Source organism: Magnolia sinica, chromosome 18, assembly GCF_029962835.1.
Source record: "Magnolia sinica isolate HGM2019 chromosome 18, MsV1, whole genome shotgun sequence".
In the NCBI taxonomy this organism is placed as follows: Eukaryota; Viridiplantae; Streptophyta; class Magnoliopsida; order Magnoliales; family Magnoliaceae; genus Magnolia; species Magnolia sinica.
Genome location: NC_080590.1, coordinates 10,661,338 through 10,685,415, shown reverse-complemented (window position 1 = coordinate 10,685,415; position 24,078 = coordinate 10,661,338). Strand labels below are relative to the sequence as shown.

General features: G+C 39.2%; 1 protein-coding gene and 1 long non-coding RNA gene across 3 annotated transcripts; both read left to right on the top strand.

The window, feature by feature from the left end:
* Nucleotides 1-1,633: 1,633 nt before the first annotated feature.
* Nucleotides 1,634-23,392, top strand: LOC131232271 (E3 ubiquitin-protein ligase BRE1-like 1). Of its 2 annotated transcripts, none has more exons than XM_058228510.1 (19): nucleotides 1,634-2,150; nucleotides 3,171-3,332; nucleotides 3,420-3,513; nucleotides 8,682-8,909; nucleotides 9,023-9,190; nucleotides 9,350-9,543; nucleotides 9,640-9,723; nucleotides 9,818-9,925; nucleotides 10,032-10,218; nucleotides 10,323-10,483; nucleotides 10,608-10,679; nucleotides 11,430-11,506; nucleotides 19,473-19,667; nucleotides 20,328-20,400; nucleotides 20,484-20,570; nucleotides 21,338-21,475; nucleotides 21,566-21,768; nucleotides 21,853-22,018; nucleotides 22,920-23,392. In XM_058228510.1, the coding sequence occupies exons 1-19, from the start codon at nucleotides 2,037-2,039 to the stop codon at nucleotides 23,049-23,051; spliced, it is 2,643 nt and encodes an 880-aa protein (XP_058084493.1). In that variant the 5' UTR covers nucleotides 1,634-2,036; the 3' UTR covers nucleotides 23,052-23,392. The 2 variants fall into 2 exon arrangements, with proteins under 2 accessions (XP_058084493.1, XP_058084492.1); XM_058228509.1 differs by having other exon boundaries at nucleotides 9,806-9,925.
* Nucleotides 5,922-8,664, top strand: LOC131232272 (uncharacterized). Its single transcript, XR_009164833.1, has 3 exons — nucleotides 5,922-8,028; nucleotides 8,130-8,189; nucleotides 8,349-8,664. It is a non-coding gene; the product is annotated as an uncharacterized LOC131232272 (long non-coding RNA).
* Nucleotides 23,393-24,078: the final 686 nt, after the last annotated feature.

The following is a 24,078-nucleotide window of genomic DNA, read 5'->3' as shown; positions in this document are numbered from 1 at the left end:
CTCCAGCCCCGAACGGGCAGTTGTATGGGTGGGCCCGCCGTGATGTATTTGTACATCTAAGCCGTCCATCCTTTTTCTCAGGTCATTTTATGGCTTGAGCACGAAAGTGAGTAAGATCCAACGCTCAAGTGGACCACACCAAATAATATGCTTGGTTGCATTAAATGCACACAGCATTAAATGACAGCTGTATTAAATACAAGAGTCATATGTGATGGGGTCCATTTGAGCGATTGGTCTTCCTACGTTCTGTGCTCATGCCTTAAAATGACCGGAGAAAAGGGATGGACGGCTTGGATGTACAGGGATAGACAGCATGGATGTACAAATACATCACAGTGGGCCCGCCCACAGAACTGCCCGTTCGGGTCTAGAGACGGGTGGGGTTAGGACGCAATCCGCGTCCGTCCCATGCAGGAAGACTGCATTGATCGAGTCTTTGGCCATCTCTCATGGCTGATTGTGGACCCTTGCTCTATTTTTTTCCCGGCCATCTATTTTCTGTCCACCGGCGTTTTTCTCGTTTCATGCATTTTTATTGCATGGGCCATCCAGAGTGGTCCCACTATATCAACCGTTTGGATCACTGAAACATTGACCCATTTGCGCTAACCGAAAACCCGAGGCTACTGTAGAATGTAGATATTCTCGGGTCGAGCATTGTACCGACGACTGCTAATACGTAGGCTGCTTCGTAGAAGTTCTATGCAGTACCTTACCAGCAGGAAAGAATGTATAATGATCGGGACCGTTGATATATCGGCCTATAACGTGGATAACACCCATCACAAAAATCAATGGAATTGTAGTTCCGCAGCCTTTAGATTAGTGGCCTGTAAAGGAACCGGTTAGGGAAACGGTTCACATTCAACTGATAAAACTCATAGAAAATGGACGGTAAGATCATCCATCCATCTAAAATATCGGCAAATGGACTATTCAAAAGGTGGCCCAACAGATCAACGGTTAATCTCATCAGAATTACTTTGCACTCTTACCGCTAGGAGGGAGACATAAAAAATTGGTTACAGCGACATCCATATTAGCATTCCTCTTTCACGGTAGAAAATCTTTGATACTCTGGCAGAGTGTGATGACGCACACAAGTTACTTAGAAATTTTGCAAACGTGCCATGCAATTAATTCGAATTAAACTGTCCAAATCGTGATTCCCAGCTTAAATCTATCATGAACCAAGAATTGCACTTATTTGATTAGCCGACTACCGGATTGGTGGACATTCATTGTACGGTTAAAAATGCAAACATCTCCCATTCCAACTAATAAGTGTCTACGAATAAGAGCTTAGTATTGTTTAAATAAAAAATTTTTTAAAAAAATCTGATGTTAGGACTCTGGCTCATGATAGCAAGTCCCACGATTTGGTAGGTTCATTCATGTGAGTTATAACGCAAGCCTCTTGCACAATATCTGAGTGCATGCGTATCAAGATTCAGACACAACTGGAGTACGAAATAACTCCCGTTGAAAAATACCTCTTCTCTCGGAAACAACCAAGCGCTTAATCATAAACCGCACGGAAGAAGACATGACGCTTGTTTAGCTGAATTGACCGATATGCCCTTGCCATCGTACAAAATTCCCAATGTAGCCATATAAAATACGTAGATTTTTTATGCCCTCTCCCCCCTCTCACAGCGGACTGCATGCATTGAAACGCACCTTCTCTACCTCTTCCAATCGCCCAACAACTCCTACTTGCCTTTTTCTTCTCTTTATACTCTCTGTTCTCCTTCTCATACAAATCTGTTTGAATCTCTCAAAAATAAGGGCCAACAAATCAGTCTCTACTGCGAAAACCCTATTTCCATCTTCCAACCCTCTTTCCCTGCTTATTTACACAATTCCCATGGAGCCCTTATAAATTAGGGTTTCCGAACACCATTTCTGCAATCAAAATCACCACTTCTTGTTCCCCTCTCTTTTGCCCCAATCTTCTCATTTCTAGATTGAGATTTGCCCCTTTTCGCCTAATGTGAGCGGGGCAGCGAGCTAGGGTTTCTTTCCTTTTTGCGATGGGGAGCACTGGCGAGCCGGACCGGAAGCGCCGCCACTTCAGCTCCATCTCCCCCACGGCTGCTGCTGCTGCGAAGAAGCACCCCCTTCTCCCGTCTTCCGAGGACAAAAAGGTAATTCTCATTATTTCTGTTGGTGAGAACTGTAATTTCTGATTGTAATTCCTGTATGAATTTGTGGAGAGTGTATGAATCTGCTGATTTGAATTTCTTAAGTTTTTGCCTTTGTTATGATCATTCTCATGATAGTAATCAGTTTGGTTCTTCGATCATGCTACATGTGAATTTGTTTTTATCCTGGTATGAATAATTCTCTATTCTTTCTTGATATAGAGATCTTTTACTCATATACTTACTGTTTTGGCTGTTGAATTATGTTCTCGTTCCATATTTCTAGAACTGATCCTTTCTAGATATCTTTCTTGGTTCGTCCTTAGGCGATCCTTGGCTTGTTAGCAGTTTCCTGTTAATTTTTAGGCTACAGTGTACCCGGATACAGTACAAGTATGGCATGGGTGCGGCATGAATATGGTCTTTACTCTTAATATTGAAAATTTAAATACAATAGAGGAATACGACAACGATGCATTTCCTGTTCTGGAACATCTGGTTACCCTAATTTTAGATGTCAGGAAATTTCTTGAAGATGAATTTCTGATGGATTCGTTAATAGTATTGTTAGGGTCTGGTAGTCATATGCCCATCTGTAGAAATTTATGCTATTTTTTAGTATGTTTCTGGAAATTGTGAGAGTGAACTGACCTTTTTTTTTTCTATTGAAATTTAAGGATAGACACTTTGGATAAAAGGCTGTTGTGTGATTTATTATCCTTCCTGTACTCTTTACTCTCATTAGTTGGTTTTTATTATTTCTAGTGGCGTCTTTGGGTTGAAGCCATCTCACTGCCAATTCACTGCCCGACTTTCTGTTTCTTGAATTTAGAGTTTGCATATGCCTGAGCATTCTGTATTCCAACCAGAGATTCTACATAAGTTAGACATAGCTGCTGTAGGAAGACAAAGATCTGTTATGGACATCATTTTTTTGTCAGATATGGTGGATGGTATCCTGTGAGAGCATGCATGCTTTACTCAAATTTAGTTTGATTTCTTGTGATTTTTTGTCTTGTGTAGCTTGATGCTGCTGTGCTCCAATATCAAAATCAGAAGCTTGTTCAGCAATTGGAAGCTCAGAAGGCTGAGTTTTCTGCCCTTGAGAATAAATTCCATCGGCTGAAGGAGAAACAACAGACTTATAATGACACGTTAAAAGTGGTCAATAGGTCCTGGGAGCAGGTTCTTACCCTATGAGCTAATCTTCTGCAGTAGGTGTAGTGCAGTCTGCTATGGTTTCTCACATCAGTTCATGTGCTGTTTTCACAGCTGGTGGATGACTTAGAGCTGGAGTCACTTTCTGTTTCCACAAGAGATTGTGCAAATGGTGGAAATGATGTGAAACATTCTCAAAATTTGGAGGGTAAGACATGCAGACTAAATAGATATCTAAGTGTCTTGTGATTTGGTATAATTGTAATATTCAACAGTTTGCTGTGAGTAATACTGTTGGACTCAGTAGATTTGTATGACTCTTAGTACATGCCTTTTATGTTTTCTTCATTACTTGGCATGCAGTTCATCCTCCTCATAATCATCTTTGAGCCTTTTCGAAATTAATTGGGGTCGGCTACATGAATCCTGTTTTGCCATTCCACTCTGTCAAGGGCCATATGTTCAATTAGACCATAGGTCATCAAGTTTTTTCAAATTACCTCCATTCACTTCCTTTTGAGCCTTCCCCCTGGCCATTTAGAGCTTTCAACTTGTACCAACTCACTCCTAACCTGTGTGGTTCTTTGTATCCCATGCACATGACCAAACCATCTAAGGCTACTTTCTGTCATCTTATTACGTATTGGTGTAACCACTGAGTTCCTTGTAATGCATTCTTTTTCTAATTCTATCCTCCCTCATCTTGCCATTCATTTATCTCAACATCGTCTTTTCAGCTACACACATCCCATGAATATGCATTTTTTTTTTCCTTGTGTATTCTTTGCTCGTTTTTGGTGAGCTTTCTTAATAAAATTTTAGATACCTCTTAAAAAAATCCATCTTGTAAAGCATGAATTATTGACCCAAGGTATCGGAAGTGGTCATTTTGGGAAACTTCTTGGTCAACAATCCTCACTAAATCCTTGTTTTCACTCCAATTATTACTAAAATTGCACTCCAAATACTTTGTTTTAGTCTGAGTAATTTTAAATCCTTTAGATTCTAAAGCATCTCTCTATAAATCTAGCTTTGTGTTTATGCCATCCCTTGTCTTGTTAATCAAAATTATGTAATTTGCAAACAACATACACCATGTGACTCTTCGTATAGTTTTGAAATTTAAACTGATTACCTTAGTTTCCTAAAATTTAGCAAATAGCTTTGTCTATCATATGCTACTTGGCCACTATGAAATGTGTCCCGCCTATCGCATACGCTTCATTTTGAAATGTTGGTGCAACACCCATGAAATACTCATGTTGGTATCTGTGTAACATAGTTTTTACCTTCTAACACAATCAAGTAATTTTTATTGGACTTTCAACCTCATTGTCATATTGTTCTCTTCTATCACTCATTACAAGGTATGCCCTATTTCCAATACTTGAACAACCTTTTGTAATTATTGGAGATCAAGGTGTGAAAAAATGGTTACGTTTTGGCTGTAACGGTCGATTCATACCAGCATATGAGTCTGAAACGGGGCGGGGGGGAAGGGCCGTTATGGCCGTTACAGGCTATGACGACTGTTATGGCCCTATGACAGTGAAACAACTAGAAAAAAAAAGTTTAAAAAAATTTAAAAAAAGGTGAAAAGAAAATGAACTTATCTCTTCTTTTTCTTCTTTGCTATTGTGGCTACTATGGCCACCGTCGCACCATTCTTCTTCTTCTTGACCTTTTTCTTCTTATTGACCCTGCGCCTCTCTCTCTCTCTCTCTCTCTCTCTCTCTCTCTCTCTCTGTTTGTCTCTCGCTTGCTCGCTCTTTCTCAGAGCCTCTCTCCCTCTCGATCTTTTTCATTTTCCTTCACTCTCGTTCTTTCTTCTCTTGAAAACAGAAATGGAGATGTGGCTGTTTCATAGCCACGTCTCGATTTTTTAATACTCTGAAGCAAGGTGTTCCGTAACGGTAACGGTGGCCGTAATGGCCACCGCTGTTACCTTTAAAATACGGGGCATAATGGTTGTTATAGCCCCGTAACAGCTGTTATGGTCTCTCTTTTTATTTATTGAAAAAACTCCTGAAAAACCTGTATCTGCCCTGAAACGTTGATTAAAAAGTATGAAAAACCTGTATATGTCCCATAATAGACCATTACCGGGCTATTATGGCCTTTATAGGGGATGTAATGTGTCGTTAATGGCAAATATGGGTCTTTTTTTTTTTCATAATAGCTGTTACGACTGTTACGACCTTTACGGCACACCATGCTCTGAAGCGTATGATGTTTCGTGCAATGACCACTTTTTCCTATGGTGTGGTCCACTTGAGATTTGCAACTGCTTCATTTTTTGGGACCGTGCCCTAAAAGGAGCTGGCAAAAGAGATGGGCGGCGTGGATACACAACATATATGGGGGCGGGCCCCATGGTTACGGCTCACCCACATTCACCATGGCCTACTGACGCTGCCGGTAGCGACTGCTACTGGACGGTGTTATGTGGGCATGCGTTTTATCCACACCGTCCATCCATTTTGCCAAATCATTTTATGGCATGAGCACAAAAATGAGGTATATCCAAATCTCAGGTGGACCACACCACATGAAATAGTGGTGGTTGAATGCCCACCATTAAAAACTTCTTTGGGGCCACCAAAGTTTTGGATCAATATGTTAGATGGCAAATAAGCATTACAATGTAGGCTAAAAACATTTTAATGATGGACATTCAATCACCACCATTTCTTGTCCTATGATACTTGAGATTTCAATTTGCCTTATTTTTTGGCTCATGCCATAAAATGAGCTAGCAAAATGGATGGATGGCATGTATAAAACATATACATAATGTTGGCTTACAGCGCACCATTCAATAGCAATTGGGCCATGTCCTAATTCTTATTTATTTTTGGCTCATGCTAAAGCATATGTATGGCATCGATACAACACATACATTGAGATGGGCCCTCGTCCAGGGTCTCATCCACAAGTGGTCCACTTATGATTTGAATTTGCCTAATGGATATATAACAAATGCATGAGGTGGGCCCCACATTTAAGGTGTCATTCACTAGTGGACCACCTGAGATTTAGATCTACCTAAAATTTTGGACCATGCCTTAAAATGAGTTGGCAAAACAAATTGACGGCATGGATATACAAACACATCGAGGTGGCCCGCCTGGCCCTCCAATAGTCCACCTGAGACATGGATCTGCCTCATTTTTTTTTTTTACCATGCCCTTAAATGAGTTGCCAAAATGGATGGACGACATGGATATATAATACATAATCGAGTGGGCCCCACATACATGGCCTTAAAAATTTTGTGTGTGAGGTATATATCAACTCAAAATTAACCAATTAAAATTTGAGACTATTATTGCTAAGTCACAATCTCAAAATTAGATTGTTTGAACAATTTTCACCATTAGTTTGCCGACACTTTTTTTTTTTGGAATAGGACCATTTGATAAATCATTCTTCATTGTCCGATAAATGTCCACCAATCCATTAGTGGGATAAGTGCCAATAGATTGCATTAATTTGAGGCTAATTTGTGGCATTGAATGGTGCGTAAATCAGCCTTGAATCGACAATACTATTTACCCCAATTTAATTTTAATTTTTTCTTAAGATCTATGAGGGAAAATGATATCAAATTGTTAGGTATATGAATTACATAATAGGATACAAAAGTCCGTAAACTCTATATATCGAAATGAAATGTATGCGAGTTGCGAGGTATGCAATGCACCAATACTATAAATAATAGTAAAACCTGAAAATATAAGATGTTTTGATATTACATTCATTATAGTAAATTTTTATAGATATTATATAATTAGAAAACTAAATATAAAAGGTTTGTAGTCAATTCCAAGTTGTCAGGTTCATAAATCCGTCAAACAGCCCGATATAGCATTCCCACCAAAGATTGGACCATTACACTACCATAAACATATTCAAAATTATAAATGAATGCATATTTGGAATATTTATAATTTTTTGGATTTTCTTAATATTTTTTCAAATTTTTTGGAGCATTTTTTAATCCGATATAGGGGCGTATCACCTGTGACGCCCCTCGTATCGCCCGTTACACCAATTCGGCGTATCCTTAACGGTGGGCACCGTATGCTTCAAATGGCATGCCCAAAGTATATACCTTGGGAGATTTTTACTTTTTCTCTTCTGATAAGCAACAACAATAGATAATTTTATTTGAAGGATACAAAAAGCAATAACAGTGCATATATTCATTAAGATAATGGATTAGCATTCCCAACCAAGACCCCTTCCCTAGTTACATCTTTCTTAGCTAGCACATCTGCTAAGACGCTCAGCTTATGGGGCACCACTTCCACAGCAGCTCACAAAACCCCGACACATATGCCATGGCATTCTATGGATCTCCTTCCATAAGTAGACACTCAGCTTATGGGGCACCACTTCCACAACAGCTCACAAAAGCCCGACACATATGCTATGGCAATCTATGGATCTCCTTCCATAAGTGAGTAGAGTGCCATGAAAAGAAACCCGATAAAGCTTGATACCAGTTTTTATTGCCTCCTAGTTCCAATTCTGCCCTATTTGACTCACCCACTCTGGCAGGCCTGGAAATGCCAATTCCACTTAAGCTCTATCATTGTGAACCCCTTCCCCCACCCCAAAATCCCCCAGATTGCCAAAGGAACTACTGTCTGTGTTCAACTTTCACCATCCATTAGGAGGATTCCGAGAAGCACCTTTCTTGGAGGGGGATTCTGTATGAGTAAGCAAGCCTAATTTCTCTGTGATTTATAATATCTAGTTGTTTTCTTGCCTTTAAAAAAATTTAGCTGTTTTCTGTATGAATAACCCAGCCCTTTTTAGGTACCCATGCTTCTACTCAAGCAACATTACTGATCGTAGATTTTTTTTAGATCAGTAGAGGTTAGTGGTTGCCAAACTGAATCTTTTTTTTTTTTGCTGGCATGCATGTGCATGCTGTGTTTGTTTCATAGATAAGATCTTTATCGCTAACTACAGGTGATATTACGAGTAGTTTGCTGATTATACATCTGGCTGAAAGAAGGATATTAAATCATGCAGGTGTTGCACTAAAAAAGCAATGGGTGAAGGAAAGAAAATAAACTAGCATCTTTCATTTTTTTTTTAATTCTCTGGTTTTATTGACGTAAGTGAGCAAATTTCCATGTAATTGGTTCTTTTCATTCTCTATGGCAATAACCTGATTAAAACCGGGAAGTTGTGGCTGGAAGTGGCCGAGAGGATATGTCATTTACGGTATACTCTAATTATTTTATTGCCATATTGTGGAATAGATATATTCATTGTACTTTTCACTTTTATGAGACAGAGGTTCTTAAAATTGAATGCTGGGCAAAACTGTCCTTATTATGTGCTTTTAACTTCACATTTCAGATGGGGTATCTTCTCCCCCAGAGGATACTTTTATGTGCAGACTCCTGCAAACTGGTGCCACTGATAGTTGCTCTGCAAATGGTTCCGCTGATTTAATGGAAATTGATATACAGACATCATGTGCATCGACCAAAAGCATCTTACAAAACATTGTAGTTGCCATTAATGACCTGTGGTGTGCAAATGATGGTGTGACTGCTCCACTTCTAGCGGTACTACCTGATGATGGTAAGCTTTAGCCTATAATATGATGTCTCCTATTTGGGTTTTGTATAATTTATTTTAGGGCCTTTTAAGGATTAGTTCCTTAGCTTTAATCTATTATTTTCTATTCTCTATAGAACCCAGCGGACAAATAGGAAAGACAGCTAATGAATTAGAGATGGAGGTTAAGAACTTGCGAGTGGCACTAAGTGACCTTCATTTGAAGCACAGATCGTTCTCAAATGAGGTCCAGAGCCATCGAGACAGTAATGCAAAGAATAAAGCTGAGCTTAACCGTTTGGCAGGTATATCCTACTCATCAATTATGAACTTTGCTGGTTTATTTACTAAAATGCTTCTCCATCTAAAAGATCTTTGTTTGTGTTGGAATTAGAAATGATAAAACCTGAAATCTTGCTGCAAAACACAGAAGTGTGACAACAACTTTTTGGTGATGTGTGAAGGGGAATTGGAAGATACCATTGCAGAGTTAGAAGAAAGCAACTGTAAACTGGCAGTCCTTAAGGCACAAAGAGATGCTGCCCAAGGAGCTTGTTTCCCGGTCCTAAATATAGGAAACAAACATGTTGCAGGAGATAAAGCCAGAGACAAGCAAAAAGACTTGCAAGATATGGAGTCCTCACTCAAGGAGTTTTTGGTAATTCATCAGTCGTTCTACTTTCCTTTATGGGCGCATTTTACAGTACTTATCCCAGCCTGACATGTATATGTTTTCATACGAGCCTTTGTGCAGAATTTATCTTCAAGTCGTCTTCTAGAGCTTAGGAATTTGCATGAAGAAAGGATAGTTATCTTGAAGCAGTTAGCTAATTTGCAGGTCTGGTTTAAATGACTAAGCTTGCTCTTGAATTCTTAAAGTCCATTTGTTCATCTATCTTGATTGAAATATTAATTGACAGAACACTTTGAAGGGTGTGAAACACATATCTTCATCCAAAGCTTACCTCCTGCTAAGTGATCAGATCGAAAAATCAAAAGCAGAAGTGAATCGGTATCACTCGTTATTGGAGAAACAACAGGTGGTAACTGGTCGGTAGATGCATTTAGATGCTTGCATAGTTATTTCAGTTGACGAAACACCATCCTTGGTCTGACTATTTTCTATGGAAAAAAACATTGATATAGGTTGAGAAGGATAATTTTATCTGGCGGGAAAAAGAAGTGAATGCAAAAGTTGATTTAGCTGAAATTTCTCAAAGAGCTTGTGGGGTTGCTGAGTATCGAAAAAGTGAACTAGAGAAAGAGATAAAGAGACAAATTGAAGAAAGAAATCTGTTTGAGACTAGGCTAGAAGAGGCTTCAAGAGAACCGGGTATTTATCTATGGTGTATTCTGTGTCTTCAGTGTATGGTAACCCAACTTTTCTTTCACATATTGTTCCATGTGATATCTTTGGGGCATCCATGTGCATTTCAGGGAGGAAAGAAATCATTGCCGAGTTCAAAGCACTGCTTTCATCTCTCCCCAAGAATATCGATATTATGCAAAGTCAACTGAGTAAATACAAAGAGGCTGCTTCTGAAGTTCATTGTCTGCGGGCTGAAGTTCAGTCTTTGTCTAATATTCTTGACAGGAAGGTGAGTATCGCTCACTGGTTCATTTGCATGCATGCACGCACATGTAGGTGCACTAATACATGTATCTGTATCAGTGTGCCGGCAACATATTTTTTGTAGGACTAAAGGTGTCATCTCAATACAGGCAAATGGGCTGGAAACTTTATCTGGTAGATCTGCTGACCAAGCCGCGGAACTGAAGAAACTGCAGGCTGTGGTATTTTCTCTTTCTTATGTCAACTATTTTCATTCTGTTGAGTATGGACTGTCGATAGTAGCTTGATGAGGCAACAATACGATATAGTTGCAATGAAGAAATTTGATCCTGGTTTATTGAATAACCCTGCCTTTTGAAGTGATTGTGTAACCCATCTTTGTTGCGTATATCTGCCGTCAATGATGCCCTCATGGCCTCTGTGGGATGGGAAATGGAGAGTTTATGACTTGGAGCTCAGTTTTCTCTCTCTGTTATGTAATTAATGGTGTGAGTTAGCGAGTAAATCTCTCTTCCGCAGGATCCAGTGTTTTGGTTCCCAAAATTTATATGTTTCTGTGGAATTCCTTCCCAGTGGGAACAATCAGCATTGAACTTAGGAGAGGACTTTAGCTGAAACAAACCTTTTGGCCCAAAAATATTTGTTCCCTGACTTCTTTGTTGGCATCCAATGATTTTGTTGCCTGTACATGAATGTGAAATTGTCAAGGCCATCTATATTCTTATCAATCTTCTCCTCTGTGAATTTCACTTATTTTTCCTTTCCTTATTGTATTTAATTAATGTATGATGTGCACATTTTGCAATCCCGCATTCTTCCATCCTGACATTGATTTTAGATGTTGGGTCCAGTTCCCTGGAAGAAGGATGTTGTCACTTGCCACTAAAAAAGGGTTTTTTTTTTTTTTTTTCCTTTTCTATTTACCAAAAAAGGGCTTGACTGGATTTTTTTTAAAAATTATTTAAATGCAGGTCTTGGATTTGAAGGAGAGTGACCAGGAGCTAAAGCTAATTCTAGAAATGTATAAACGTGAATCCACTGATTCCAGGTTAGAACTTCTTATGCTTCCTTTTAATGTATTGTATTTCCATAGAATCTTCTTGTGTACATGGTTTGTATTGCAATGCATCATCACATTTTTGTTCTATATACTGATTCTATTATATAATCATGTTGGTCGGTGGTGGCTGCTTGTTATATGCATCATTTTCATTTCTTGGATCTTCCTTAAATCCATATTTTTTCTCATGTTTCGAGAGGTCAATGATATGGTCAAGAATCTTGGCAAGGATGAAACAGGGTGCTGCTATGCATTGGATTCCTGTTGCTTCTTGTTCGATGCCGTTTTAGCATGTTTCTTATATCTTTGATTGTATATTATAAAAAATAAAATAAAAAAGGAAGAAAGAAAAAGACAGAAGTTTCTAAGGTTTGTTCAGATTTTACTTTCGTGGTGTAAAATGCAGCGCTGCTGCACAGCATCTGCCTTCATATGAGATTCACACTTTTTAGAAAGGAAAATTCTGTAAAAGAACAATACTTTAATCCAGAAATTGGAACCTTAAAACTGTGCAAACTTTATCAAAATATTGTCTTTCTGAAGGACATTTGTGGGGAGCCTGTTCGTCTCTGTTATCCCAGGTTAAGGTTATACAAGTGTGATGAAGGACCGTGTTAAAGTTTAAATACTTCAGATGTTTAGAAATAGAAGGGCAAGGCTCTTAGGTTTCATCTTTTTAAGGTTTTATCAGAGCAGAAACTGTTAGAAAGAAAGAAATACTATAAGAGACTGTGCTTACATTAAAAAGATAGAAGTTTGAAAAGATAATTGAACATAAGAAAAGAGTTAAAAGATATGAAGTTCAAACTAAGGACTTTTACAACAGAAAAGCTCTAAAAAGATTAGGGCTTTTTAGATTGCCGCTCGATGTGTGTCAAGCAAGAAGAATCTTTGCCTCAAGTTCTATTGCACTGTGATCTTTCCTGGAATTCGGAAGGTTAGATCAGCAATATTTGATCGATTTGGGATTCTTTGGGCCCAAGTGACAGTTGAGGTGCAAATTGCAGCTTGGAGAAACAGTGCTCTGGGTCTTATTGGCTCAATTATTTGGAAGATGGCATTGCTATCAGCACTCTGTGTCTCATTTGCTCGACTCTTTGGAAGATGGTGTTGCAATCAGTTATGTTTTCTGTGTAGAGTGCAATCGAAGGAATTTCAAGGGAGATCTTGCAATGAGGTGAGGATATTAAGCTTGCTACTTAATTTTGGAGTGGGAACAGATTCCAGATTATTCTGGTATTCAAAAGCTGTAACCTAACGGCTGTAACAGGATTTTATTTTTTAAAGGTTCCAGATTCTGCAATGACCGTTACATAACAACGTAACCCGTTACACAATACAGGGTTGTAGCAGGCTGTCCTAAAAAACACACACCATAATGGGCCCAATGTTGTCAAATGGCATAAGTGATCCTATGCGATCTAAGGGGGCTGTGTGCTTTTGTGATGACATAATTGCATATGCGATCAAACAACCTCCTAAACATTTTTAAAAAAAATATATAAATAAAAAGAATAAAAAAAAGGAAATTTAGGAAAAATGAAAAAATGTGAAAAATTATGTAAAAATACTACAAGTGGGGGAATTGTTTTGACTATTAGACTATAAGAAGTCAATTAACAATTACTCAAATGAATGCATATGCTAAAAAATGTGAAAAAATAACACAGAAATTTTATTGATTTCATTTTTAGAGAGAATGAGAGTAATAGACTGTGAGAGAGAGTCTCAATGGTAAAAAAAATCTGACCGTTGGGAGGTTATGCCCTCACATTGACTTACGTGGTTGCATACTTTGTGAGACTGCATAAGCTCCAACGGCATAACAACTGAATGCCATCATGGCATTATGCAGTGCATTGGTCTAAAATGGCATATGTGATGGCATAATAGCTTATGCGATCGCATATGACAACATTGAACGGACCATTACGGTCCATCATAATAGCGTAATGGCGCAAGAACAACTCATTTTCAAAAAAATAAAAAATTGAAAAATCCATTTTCAAAAAAAAAAAGAAAGTTTGAAAAATCCATTTTCCAGAGAAAAAGATAACTTACCTTCTTCTTCTCTTCCACGAGTGGAACTGAACATCTCTTGCCTTTCTCTCTCTCTCTCTTGGACTTCTCTACAACTCTCTCTCTCTCTCTCTCTCTCTCTCTCTCTCTCTCTCTCGTCTTTTGAGCAGTTTACGTGGCTTCTTTATGTCCATGTCTTTAATAAGGTCTGTCCAACTAGTTGACTATAAGTTATGGCCCAACAACGGATAACTTATTACCCTTTATGTGTGTCAGTGTGTGAGATATCCAATCCAGTCAAGAGGTTGGCCCCATTACGAGGATCACCTTTTGCAAAACTCAGGCATATCCACTCATCGAGTGGACTGTACTTTATTTTTTTTTTTGCTATTTATCAATGGCTAGAAAATTGTCTATTGTTGCCCACCTGAAGAGAGTAAATATGGATGATTTTTACACTAGGTGACCCTCATTTTGGGGCCATTCTATTGGAAAGGTTGGATTTCACATGCACTTGACCAGTTAGAAGTTATCTATTGGGTGGACTGTAGCTTGTGGTCCAAGTGGTGACTTGAGACATTCTCTTTTTTCCCTTTTACGATACTCTGGTCGCGTATGAAGCTTGATACACTTGTACTCAGAAATCTATACACGTGGCATGTATTAAATCAAACTAAGCCCATTAACATGTGGGGTCTGCTGTTGCTATGTCACAATTCCAAAATCAAATTGTTTGAATAATCCTAACAGCGGATTTGCAGACACTCGTTTGTTGAATAGGACCACTGGATATTTTTAATTCTTCACTGTTCAAAATGTCAACCAATTTGATAGTTGGATGATGAAATAAGTATAATTTGGGGCTGATTTCATTAGTATGGGTGGAATAGATTCCATAAATTTTGGGTCGATTTGGAGGCATTCGAGTGGTCCCCCAAATCGACAACACTATTCATCTGAATTTAATTTCAATTTTTTTCTTATTTTTTTGGGGGAAATAATGTTAAATGCTTAGGGATATGCATTAGTGGGATGAGTGCCATAGATTGCGTGAATTTTGGGTCGATTTGGGAGCATTCGAGTGGTACCCGAAATCTCCGAATTTAATTTTAATTTTTCTTAAAATTACTTGTGGGGAATTATGTTAAATGCTTATGGATGTGCATTAGTGGGATGATTGCCACCCAAATCAGCAACACTATTCATTTGAATTTAATTGTAATTTTAAAAAAAAATAAAATAAGGCCAAATGCTTAGTGATGTGCATTATTGGGATGAGTGCATAGCCCGTTAGGTTTTAACCCTCAGACAGGCTGAGATAGCATTCTTACTAAGGAGTGGACCGTTGCACCATCATAAACATGTTCAAAACCACAAAAGAATACATATTTGGAATCCTCTCAATATTCCATATTTTTCTGACATTTTTTATATTATTTCTTTAAAAAGGAAAAGACACAGCTGTTATGTGTAACGGTATCAGTGGTGACCGTTATTCCTGCCAATACCGTTATGGCACACCCGTAACAGTCCGATACGTGGCTGATACAGTTTCTTCCTTCTAATTTTATTTTTTTAATTTTTTGACCGTTATAGGGCAGTAACAAGCAGTAATGACTGTTAAGGCCACCCTTAACGTTATTGAATACCTTGTCCATATGTCCAGCCAACAACACCTTAGAAACTGGTTTGTTAATCACCAAAGGAGGGCCACCATAGAAATTAGAAATTTTAATTTGACTGTTATAAGGTATTAACGGCTGTTATGACCTATGACCACCTTTACCGTTGTTGAATACCGGCTACGACTGCCTTTACCGTTACGGAATACCTTGTCCATATGTCTTACCTTGGAAACTGGTATGTTTATGTTCACCAAAAGGGGGCCCATTAGAAAGCTAAAGTGGCTACCTAGTGCTTGAGCAAGTCGATTGGTATAGATTTGCCCACAAGAATTCTAGAATTTCTCTCTTTTGAAAGGTGATAATGCATGGAAAAAGATTTCAGATTATTCTGCCCCTAATTGAGAATGGTCCATCTCCAGCTAGCAATTACCTCAGAAACCAAAGGAACCTGGAGAAAAAGATGCTCCCAAAACAGTCCTAGTGGCCCCACAATGAAGAAAAATGATGGTCCCAAACAATCCTAGCTGTCCCACAATGAAGAAAAATATAATCCACTGGTTGTTTCATTCTTTCTACACATGATTCACATATTTGGATCACAACAATCTTCTTCTTAAGGCGACTTATAATTTTGTTTGCAGTGGCAGTCCATGCGAATGCTTGAAAAGAGATTTACAAGATAAACAACTGCAAGGCACCCACTTCCAAATCTCACTTCCTCTTTATGCATAAAAGAAATGACCGCTCCTGTTTCACCATCATAAAGATTCCTCCGAAGGCCCACAGTTCATACTATAAAATGCCTGGAGATCTCTTAATGTACCTCAACCTTAGTGTTGGGATCAACCGCTGAAGCAAACAATGAAGGAACTGGCCAAAGGACCCTCATTAAGCCACACATCCTTCCAAAGTTGGACTCTATTAACATTTACCATGGCCAATAACAAAACGAGTGCCATCACACATCGTATTGCCCTCTCAATCATACTATAATTAGTTCATACTATAAAATGCCTGGAGATCTCTTAATGTACCTCAACCTTAGCGTTGGGATCAACTGCTGAAGCAAACAGTGAAGGGAACTGACCAAGGGACCTCATTAAGCCACACATCCTTCCAAAGTTCGACTCTATTAACATTTACCATGGCCAATAACAAAACGAGTGCCATCACACATCATATTTCCCTCTCAGTCATAGAGGTGTCACCCATTGTGACTGGTTCTATGAATGAAACTGATAGCCTTCCAAACATTCTGAGTAGTGATCCTGAGGTACTGATTCCCTCCTTGAGACCCTATATCTTCGAAATATGATCTCCCTCTATGAAGCTTTCCACTATTCTCCAAATCTCCATCACCATTTACCTAGCAGTGCCCAATTGATCTCCATAATCCTACCCACACCTACACTGCCTTTTTTTTTTTTTTTTGACACACGCACCTGACACAAACACCCACGCACGCCGTAGTAGGATTTCACCACCTATGGGTTTCGAACCCAAGACTTCGTGTTGAAACTCCTCAGAGTCTACCACTGAGGCAAGGACTGGAACCCACACCTACACTGCCTTCTGCTTACTTGAGAAGATGAAACGTACACCCCTTTTCTCTCCTCTCCTACGTCAATAAGTCTGAATCTTTTCGATCTTCTTTGCCACGGTAGTCAGCATCTTAAACAGGGAGAGGAAATACACTGGCAAATTGGAGGAAATGGACTTGATGAGAGAAATCCTTCCTCCCAAGGATTTGTAGGAAATTTTGCCAATCTTTTATATATCCTCCCTTGATCGGGTCCCAAAATTAGATAGATCCGCATTACCCTCAACAGGGAGATCAAGATATTTTATTGGGTGCCTTCTGTGGAAAAGGGTCATTCACGTAACTCTTTGGAGTTTGTGGTTGAAAAGAATGATACGATATTTAGGGTTAAGCCTGCCAAGTGAATATTATTTCAAGGAAAATATTTGGGGTGTTAGTAACGTGGAGTAAAGCCGATAGGAAAATGAGAAGGGTTTCTGCATCTTTGCTGTGGTCTTATTTGAAAGTCATAATCAGTTGTGGTTTTGGTTCAGAGGAGGTTATAGAAAGATGGTGTAGTATGCCTTAAGGAAGCTTTAAGATGGATTTTGGTGGTATATTCGGGATTTGGGAATCTGGGTCCAGATGGAGTGGGAGATAACAGGACATTGTGCTTCAGTTTTCTGGGCCTTTTGGAGTGGGAGACTTGAGTTTTGCAAAAGCTGCTGCTCTTCTGCAGAGGATCAGATTAGTTGTTGTCTTGTTGATCACAATTGATTGTATTAGCAGGGGATTCCAACAATGGTATCATTTGGGGTCAAATCTGGTCGCTGCCCATGGAGAAATGCCAATTTGATCAAGTGATGGATTTATGTGCCAATATCAGTGTGTTGTTTGCTCATGTGCATCATGTTGTAAACTTGAAGGCAGACCAGATGGCTAAAGAGGGTGTTTCTAGGGAGCAATTGCAGATTGTTGCCAGGTGATGGGTTTTACATTTCCTCCTGAAGTGAGGGAGTGTTGTTTTGGCCTTTGTCTGATTACAGCTGCTGTAACTGTTCCTTTGTTTCTTCTTCTTCTTCTTCTTTTTTTAAATTAAATTTTTTTTTTTTTTTTTTAAATTTTAATTTATTTAATAAAATTTCTTTCATGAAAAGGGAAGTTATTTCATCGGAAGACTAGAGCTCTAAAATCCCAAAAGCTTGGTAATGGAATCAATCACCTCCCTTTTTGTGGCTACATCAGTTAGCGCACTTCCTCAAACTAACTCGACACCCTGAAACTGCTTCGACATATTGAAGGACTCCTTTTGTACCCCTTAAATTATTCATGGATGCCTCATGTAAAATGAGCATGTGGGTGCAAACTAAAGGTGGGATACAATTACCTTCCAAGACTAAATCTTCTCAAGACTCCCAAGGAGGAAGCCTCTGCCATCAACATACTTAGGCTCTCATCCACAATGGTAAAGAAAAGGTGGAAAGTGGGTCAGCTTTGCTGGTGCCCTCAAGAACCAGTGAAAACAACCTAAGGGAGAGGCATTAACCAGGATAGGGAATGATGGCATACTATTGTATTTTTAATCCAGCTGGTCCACTTCCTCCCAAAGTCCATCCAATCCAGAAAGTAAACCAGAAAGTCCCAGTCAACATGACCATAGGCTTTTTCCATGCCCACCTTGTAGAGCATCCCTAGACCCCACTGTTGATTCTAGAATCAGTAGCCACCAATAGATGATCGAAGTGTATTTTTTTATTTTTATTTTTATTTTTATTTTTATTTTTACACCCAGATCCATAGCTCAAGTGGTAGATTGAGTGAAAGATACCTCGTTTCAACACTGAGGTCTTGGTATCGATTCCCTAGTGGGGGTGGCTAACAGTGAAGTGTGAACTGACAGTGTGTGTACTAACAAGCTAACAAAAAAAAAAAGTGTATTTTTTTTTTTTTTTTTGTTAGTTTTTGACGAAAGCATAGAGCCCCTTGAAATGGTGGAATAACCATGCTAAGGACATCCCTTATTCACTGGTAAGGAATTTGCTAATATCTTATGGACCAAATCGGGATTATATGTTTGGGAGGTGTCAAATTTAATTGATGAATTGGGTCTTATCCGAGGAAGCTTTGTGCAGAATGCTAAAAAGAGGGTAGGAATTGGGTCTTATCTGCAGCTTAGGGTTGGAAGAGACAGCTCCCTGGTTTTCCTTCTTCAGTTCGTAGATTGTTTTTGTGAAGCAAAACCAGAAATGGTGCACAAGCTAAGGATGATCGTTATGTACTTTGAGGTGGTGTCGGGCTTTAGAGTGAATATTGCTAAAAGCAAAATGTTGGCCATTTGAATGTCATCTGAGGAGGTGGGGTAGATGGCGGGGTTCTTTGGGTGCATGGGATCTTTTCCCTCCACACATTTGGGCATTCCTCTACATATAAGGAAACCTGCATAACATTTATGGGATGGTGTTGTGTAAAAATTTATCAGGAAGTTAACTCCGGGGGACTAGGAAGTCATCATTATATAGAGAATCTGGGATTTGGAAAGGGGTGTCCAGTGTGAAGGAAAAGTTTATGTAGGTGATCGGGTTTTCTCTAGGAAATGGGGAAAATATCTGATTTTGGAAGGATGTGTGGGTAGCGAAATCCTCCTCCAGAGTGTGTTTCTAATTCTATTTTATGCCTAAAAAAAAGTTCCCACCCAAGGCATTATATTTGAAATAATACTGCTTACAGTGTGGAATGTAGAATTTCATGATTATACCAAAATGTTGCCATTTTTTTTTCTTTCCAACTGCAGGGATGTGATCGAGTCTAGGGACTTGGAATACAAAGCTTGGGCTCACGTTCAAAGTCTTAAATCTTCTCTTGACGAGCACAATTTGGAGTTGCGTGTTAAAGCTGCCAATGAAGCTGAAGCAATATGTCAACAGAGGCTAGCTACTGCTGAAGCTGAGATTGCTGACCTGAGGCAGAAATTGGAAGCTTCTGGAAGGTTAGCTTTAAATTAATCTTTCTTTGTTGCTTTATTGTGTGTGCATGCTGTATTATTATTATTATTAGTTGCGAATTAACTTGTAATTTAAGCATATAAGTTTAATGCTGTCATTTTCCACTTTACTGCAATTGCTGTTCTGTCAATGAATTTGCTAGACCTTCGTGGCGAGACAATTTTCCCAATGTACTAGCATCCCCACAATTAGCATGTAGCATAGGCTACATGTGACTTTAGTTATTTTCATGAAGTACATGATGTTAAGGGCAAGCTACACTACCTACCATAAGCTAACACTACATAGTGAAGCTATTTAAAACACTGCTTCATAGTTAGGATCTTGAATCCTACTATTCAACATGTGCCACTGTGGGCCTGTGGCACATGTGAGATCCAGGCCTTTCGGGAGGTGGCCCTTGTATGCTGTGGCCCGAATTTCAGGCATATCCCTTCAGTTGCAAATTCCCTTTTAAACTCATTTTTTAAAAGCACTACTAATTATCAACCATTCTTCTGTCAATTCATCCCCCCCCCATTTGGACCAGGCAGGCACTATTTTCATGGCATGGCACACAAATCATCTCTTAAAATTGTGGCTGTTCAAGAAATTTTTGTCAGAAGAATAACTAATCTACTTTTTTTTTAAAAAAAAATTCTCAGGGATATATGTAAATTTTCCGAGGTCCTGAAATCCAAACACGAAGAGGGCGAGGCCTATTTGTCTGAGATAGAGGTTTAATTTCCCCCCCTTTTCTAGATGGATTATGGAAGTTGGAATGGGAATAGGAGTGTAATTTTGGCTTCTGTTCCCTGCAGTCAATTGGGCAAGCTTATGGTGATATGCAAACTCAGAACCAACAACTCTTACAACAAATTACAGAGAGAGATGACTACAACATCAAGGTGATCTAAATTTTTTTCTCAGTTCAGAAAATATTTTCCGTTGTCTTTCTTGTAGTGCATGCATATGAATTTATTTTTATGCTGGTTGTAGCAGCAAGTTCTGCTTCTTCTTTTCCTTCACTACATTTGGTTATTTATTCTGCCTATGGAACTCAGAAGCTTGTGTTAGTTTTACAAGTTTGTACTCTAAACTGTATCATTCACGATAATAACATAGAGATTTGAGATGAACATGTAGAACTGAGGGATTTCTCAGAAAGCTACTCCCTTTTGACTTACCTTTTTAGGTTTCTGGCCAAGACACATCACAGACACAGAAAATCTGAGTGTAGAATGTGTTTGTTTTCTTCAGACTTATTTAAAATGATTGGTTGGTCTCTTAGAGGTAAGCTATTATTGTTATTGATGTCATATTTCTTGAAATAGCAGCAACACTTCTTTTGGTTGATATCATATTTTTCTAAATCAAGGATAATGACAACACTTGTTTTCTTGGTTGTTGTTGGACATATTAGACTAGGAACTAAAAGCTATCCTTGCAAATCTTTTGTTATAATGTGCTTGCATGCATGTGTATGTGCATGTATATGCCCATGCATGTGATCAAGCCAGAATACAGATGTGTTTGGCTATCTTCCATTAGCAAACATGATTGTTTTTTTTTTTTTTTTTGGTGCTCAGTATTGGTTTGTTAGTCTTAGATCTTGTTTTGTTTCATTCTGTTCACCCAGATTGCAATCATCTGACTCCAACCTTTCTTGTTTCAGCTTGTTTTAGAGAGTGTGAAGACAAGACAGCTTCAGGGTACTTTACACATGGAAAAACGGACCATGGAAAAGGAGATGCAGCATGCCAATGCATCTCTTGATTTCTATGACATGAAAGCGGCACAGATCGAAGAGCAGGTTACTTTTCTGATTCTCAGTTCACTTGAGCCAAATCATTCCCAGTTTCTTTGAGTTTTGAGAGTTGAGACACATATACTTCCTTTGCAGTTGAAATTTTGCTCAGAGCAGGTTGGAAAACTTGCAGAGGATGCCTGGCAAAGTTCACTTGCTTTGGAGAATACAAAAAAGAGACTGTTGGAGGTACAAGGAGAATCTCAGCAGCTACGACAATCACTTGGTGAATCACAGTCCAAGGTTGAGAGAAGCCGACTGGATGTTGCAGAGCTGCAGATAGAAGTAGAGAACGAGAGGTAATCAGTCTGTCATCTATTTTTCACGTTAGTCTAATAATCCTGAATTGAGCTCTTAATGGTCATATTTCTTTAAAATTTCAGGTTTAACAAGAAGAGAACCGAAGAGGAACTGGATGTTGTGACGAGGAAAGCTACACTACTTAGTGCACACACAGAGGGTACATCAGTGTTAGAAAAGCTTCAAGAAGAAGTCAGAGAATACAAGGAAATACTGAAATGTAGTGTCTGCCATGACAGACAGAAGGAGGTAAAGCTTCAAATGCTATCATTGGTGTACTGTCTGCTCCATTTGCATCCGACATGCTTGGAGCGGTATTTGTATTAGAGAACTGATCCCAGACAGGCAACATGGTTGTTAATATCTGATATAATACAGCCACATCTGATATATATTGGCCTGCAGGTGGCCAATATGGGTCCGTACCGATACAGGCTTATAGACTGTATCAGCCTATGTTGGAAAGGTAATTTGAGGAGCAGATATGGGGCCTGATATCGATATTTAAAACTATGACAGGCAACAGTACCACAAGTTGTGGTTCCACGCCAATTTTTCTGCTGACTGTTTAGGACCTCCGTGCCATGAAAATGGTAGCCCCCCCTTGAAGGCACCTGACACCAAAAAGGGCAGTCTGCTCATTAGATGGGCAACAGATGGTCAACACCATTCGAATCAGTGGACGCTCTGACTTGACATACAGGTGTGGTCCATCTGGTGAGTTGATCAGCCTGATTACTGATGAGGGTGATTTTCATGTTACAGATGTATGTACTAGTGGCATGTTAGTGGGAATGATGGTATGGCACCACAACTTGTGGTGCTGTTTCTCTTTCTATTACGCACTGGAACTCTGAGCCAATTCCTGATAGTACTCTTTAACAAGGTGCCTCAAGGTTGATGTGCCAACATGCTTAAAAAGCTTGTCATTCATGTTTATGGAACCCACATTACGAACCAAATTGTCTTTGTATATACCATAGCGCTCTCTTAAAATGAATGTTAATGCTTCATACATTTCCCACATTGTATAAAAAGAAAGAAAGAAATGCACACAAAAGGAAAAAAGAAAAAAAAGAAGGATGAACAGGATTGTCTTTATCATTCTGTATCTTCTTGTTATTTAATCTTCCTGTTTTGTGTCTCTCAGGTTGTCATCACCAAATGCTACCATCTATTCTGCGGTACCTGTGTCCAAAGAATCCTCGAGAGCCGCCAGCGGAGATGTCCCATCTGTGCTGCGAGTTTTGGCCCTAACGATGTGAAAAACATCTATATATGAGAAAGCGTTTGTGCTGGCTGTTGCAGAAGAGAAAACCAATTCAGGCGTCAACCCACCCGAGAAAGATTTTGGGCCTCTGCAGGTCTCTCGCCTGTTGTATCACTATAGGGTCTCCTTTTGTAATATATTTCTACAAGAATTGGTGGTTTCCTCCGCTTCCCCTCCTTTCCAGAGTAGGTTTCTGTGTACTGCTGTGGACATGGGGTTTACGGGTAGATTTTCTTTGCATGCGGTTCCCTCTGATGTGTAAAGTCCTGCATCCATCCGTCGACTGCTTTGGGGCACTCTCTTTTACCTGAGCCATTGGATTATTAATTGATTAACTTGCAGATCTACTAGAAGAGCCCCCCCTATTTCTGTGTAGACGGACATTTGTTCGACAAGGGCTGTGGTTGTGAATGTACAAAATTTCCATGGGGCAATCTGGGCTGAATGGTTTCTATGGAATATTCATGCTCCAGTTTCTTGGGCGGAAGGCAGCATTGTTAGTGAATCTGATTATTTCTTATTATGCCAGGCTCTCAGCTGAAAATAGACCGACCAATGGTCCCTGTCTTCAGAAAATTTTGTTTGATTTTATTATTTCCTTTTGATTGTTTGAGATTTAATGGCATCCAAGTATTCTAGTCCATTTCCATTCTTAGGGTTTCATCTGTTCGTATGCATGTGTGGAGCGGAAAATGGGATCTTTGATCCCACAGGCTTTGCACGGTAATACCTGGGGTATTCAGTTCTTACAAGTGTGGCACGTAGTTCAATAATTAAGACCATCGGTCTATTTTGTTCCACCATGGATGGACCTTGACCCATAACTCTCCCAATTGGGCCATGAAATAATCGAATTGGTGAATTGTAATTGCCATTCATATTTTAGGCCATGAACCGAGGGTTAGGATTATCCCATAGAAATCTTGGGGCATGGCCCATCAATGGTGGAAGACCGGTCTAGAGTTGCCAAATCGCGGTTCCTGCCTCCCAGGAACTAGAACCCTGGTGCAGCGAGGAAAGCCTAGTAGAACTCTTTAAG

What these genes read in the sequence shown, in the direction of transcription:
- LOC131232271 (XM_058228509.1), top strand. Translation starts at nt 2,037, where the DNA reads ATGGGGAGCACTGGCGAGCCGGACCGGAAGCGCCGCCACTTCAGCTCC. An exon ending in TCAATAGGTCCTGGGAGCAG is followed by an intron (nt 3,333 to 3,419) that starts GTTCTTACCCTA and finishes CTGTTTTCACAG; the next exon opens with CTGGTGGATGACTTAGAGCT. An exon ending in CCTATTTGTCTGAGATAGAG is followed by an intron (nt 20,401 to 20,483) that starts GTTTAATTTCCC and finishes TGTTCCCTGCAG; the next exon opens with TCAATTGGGCAAGCTTATGG.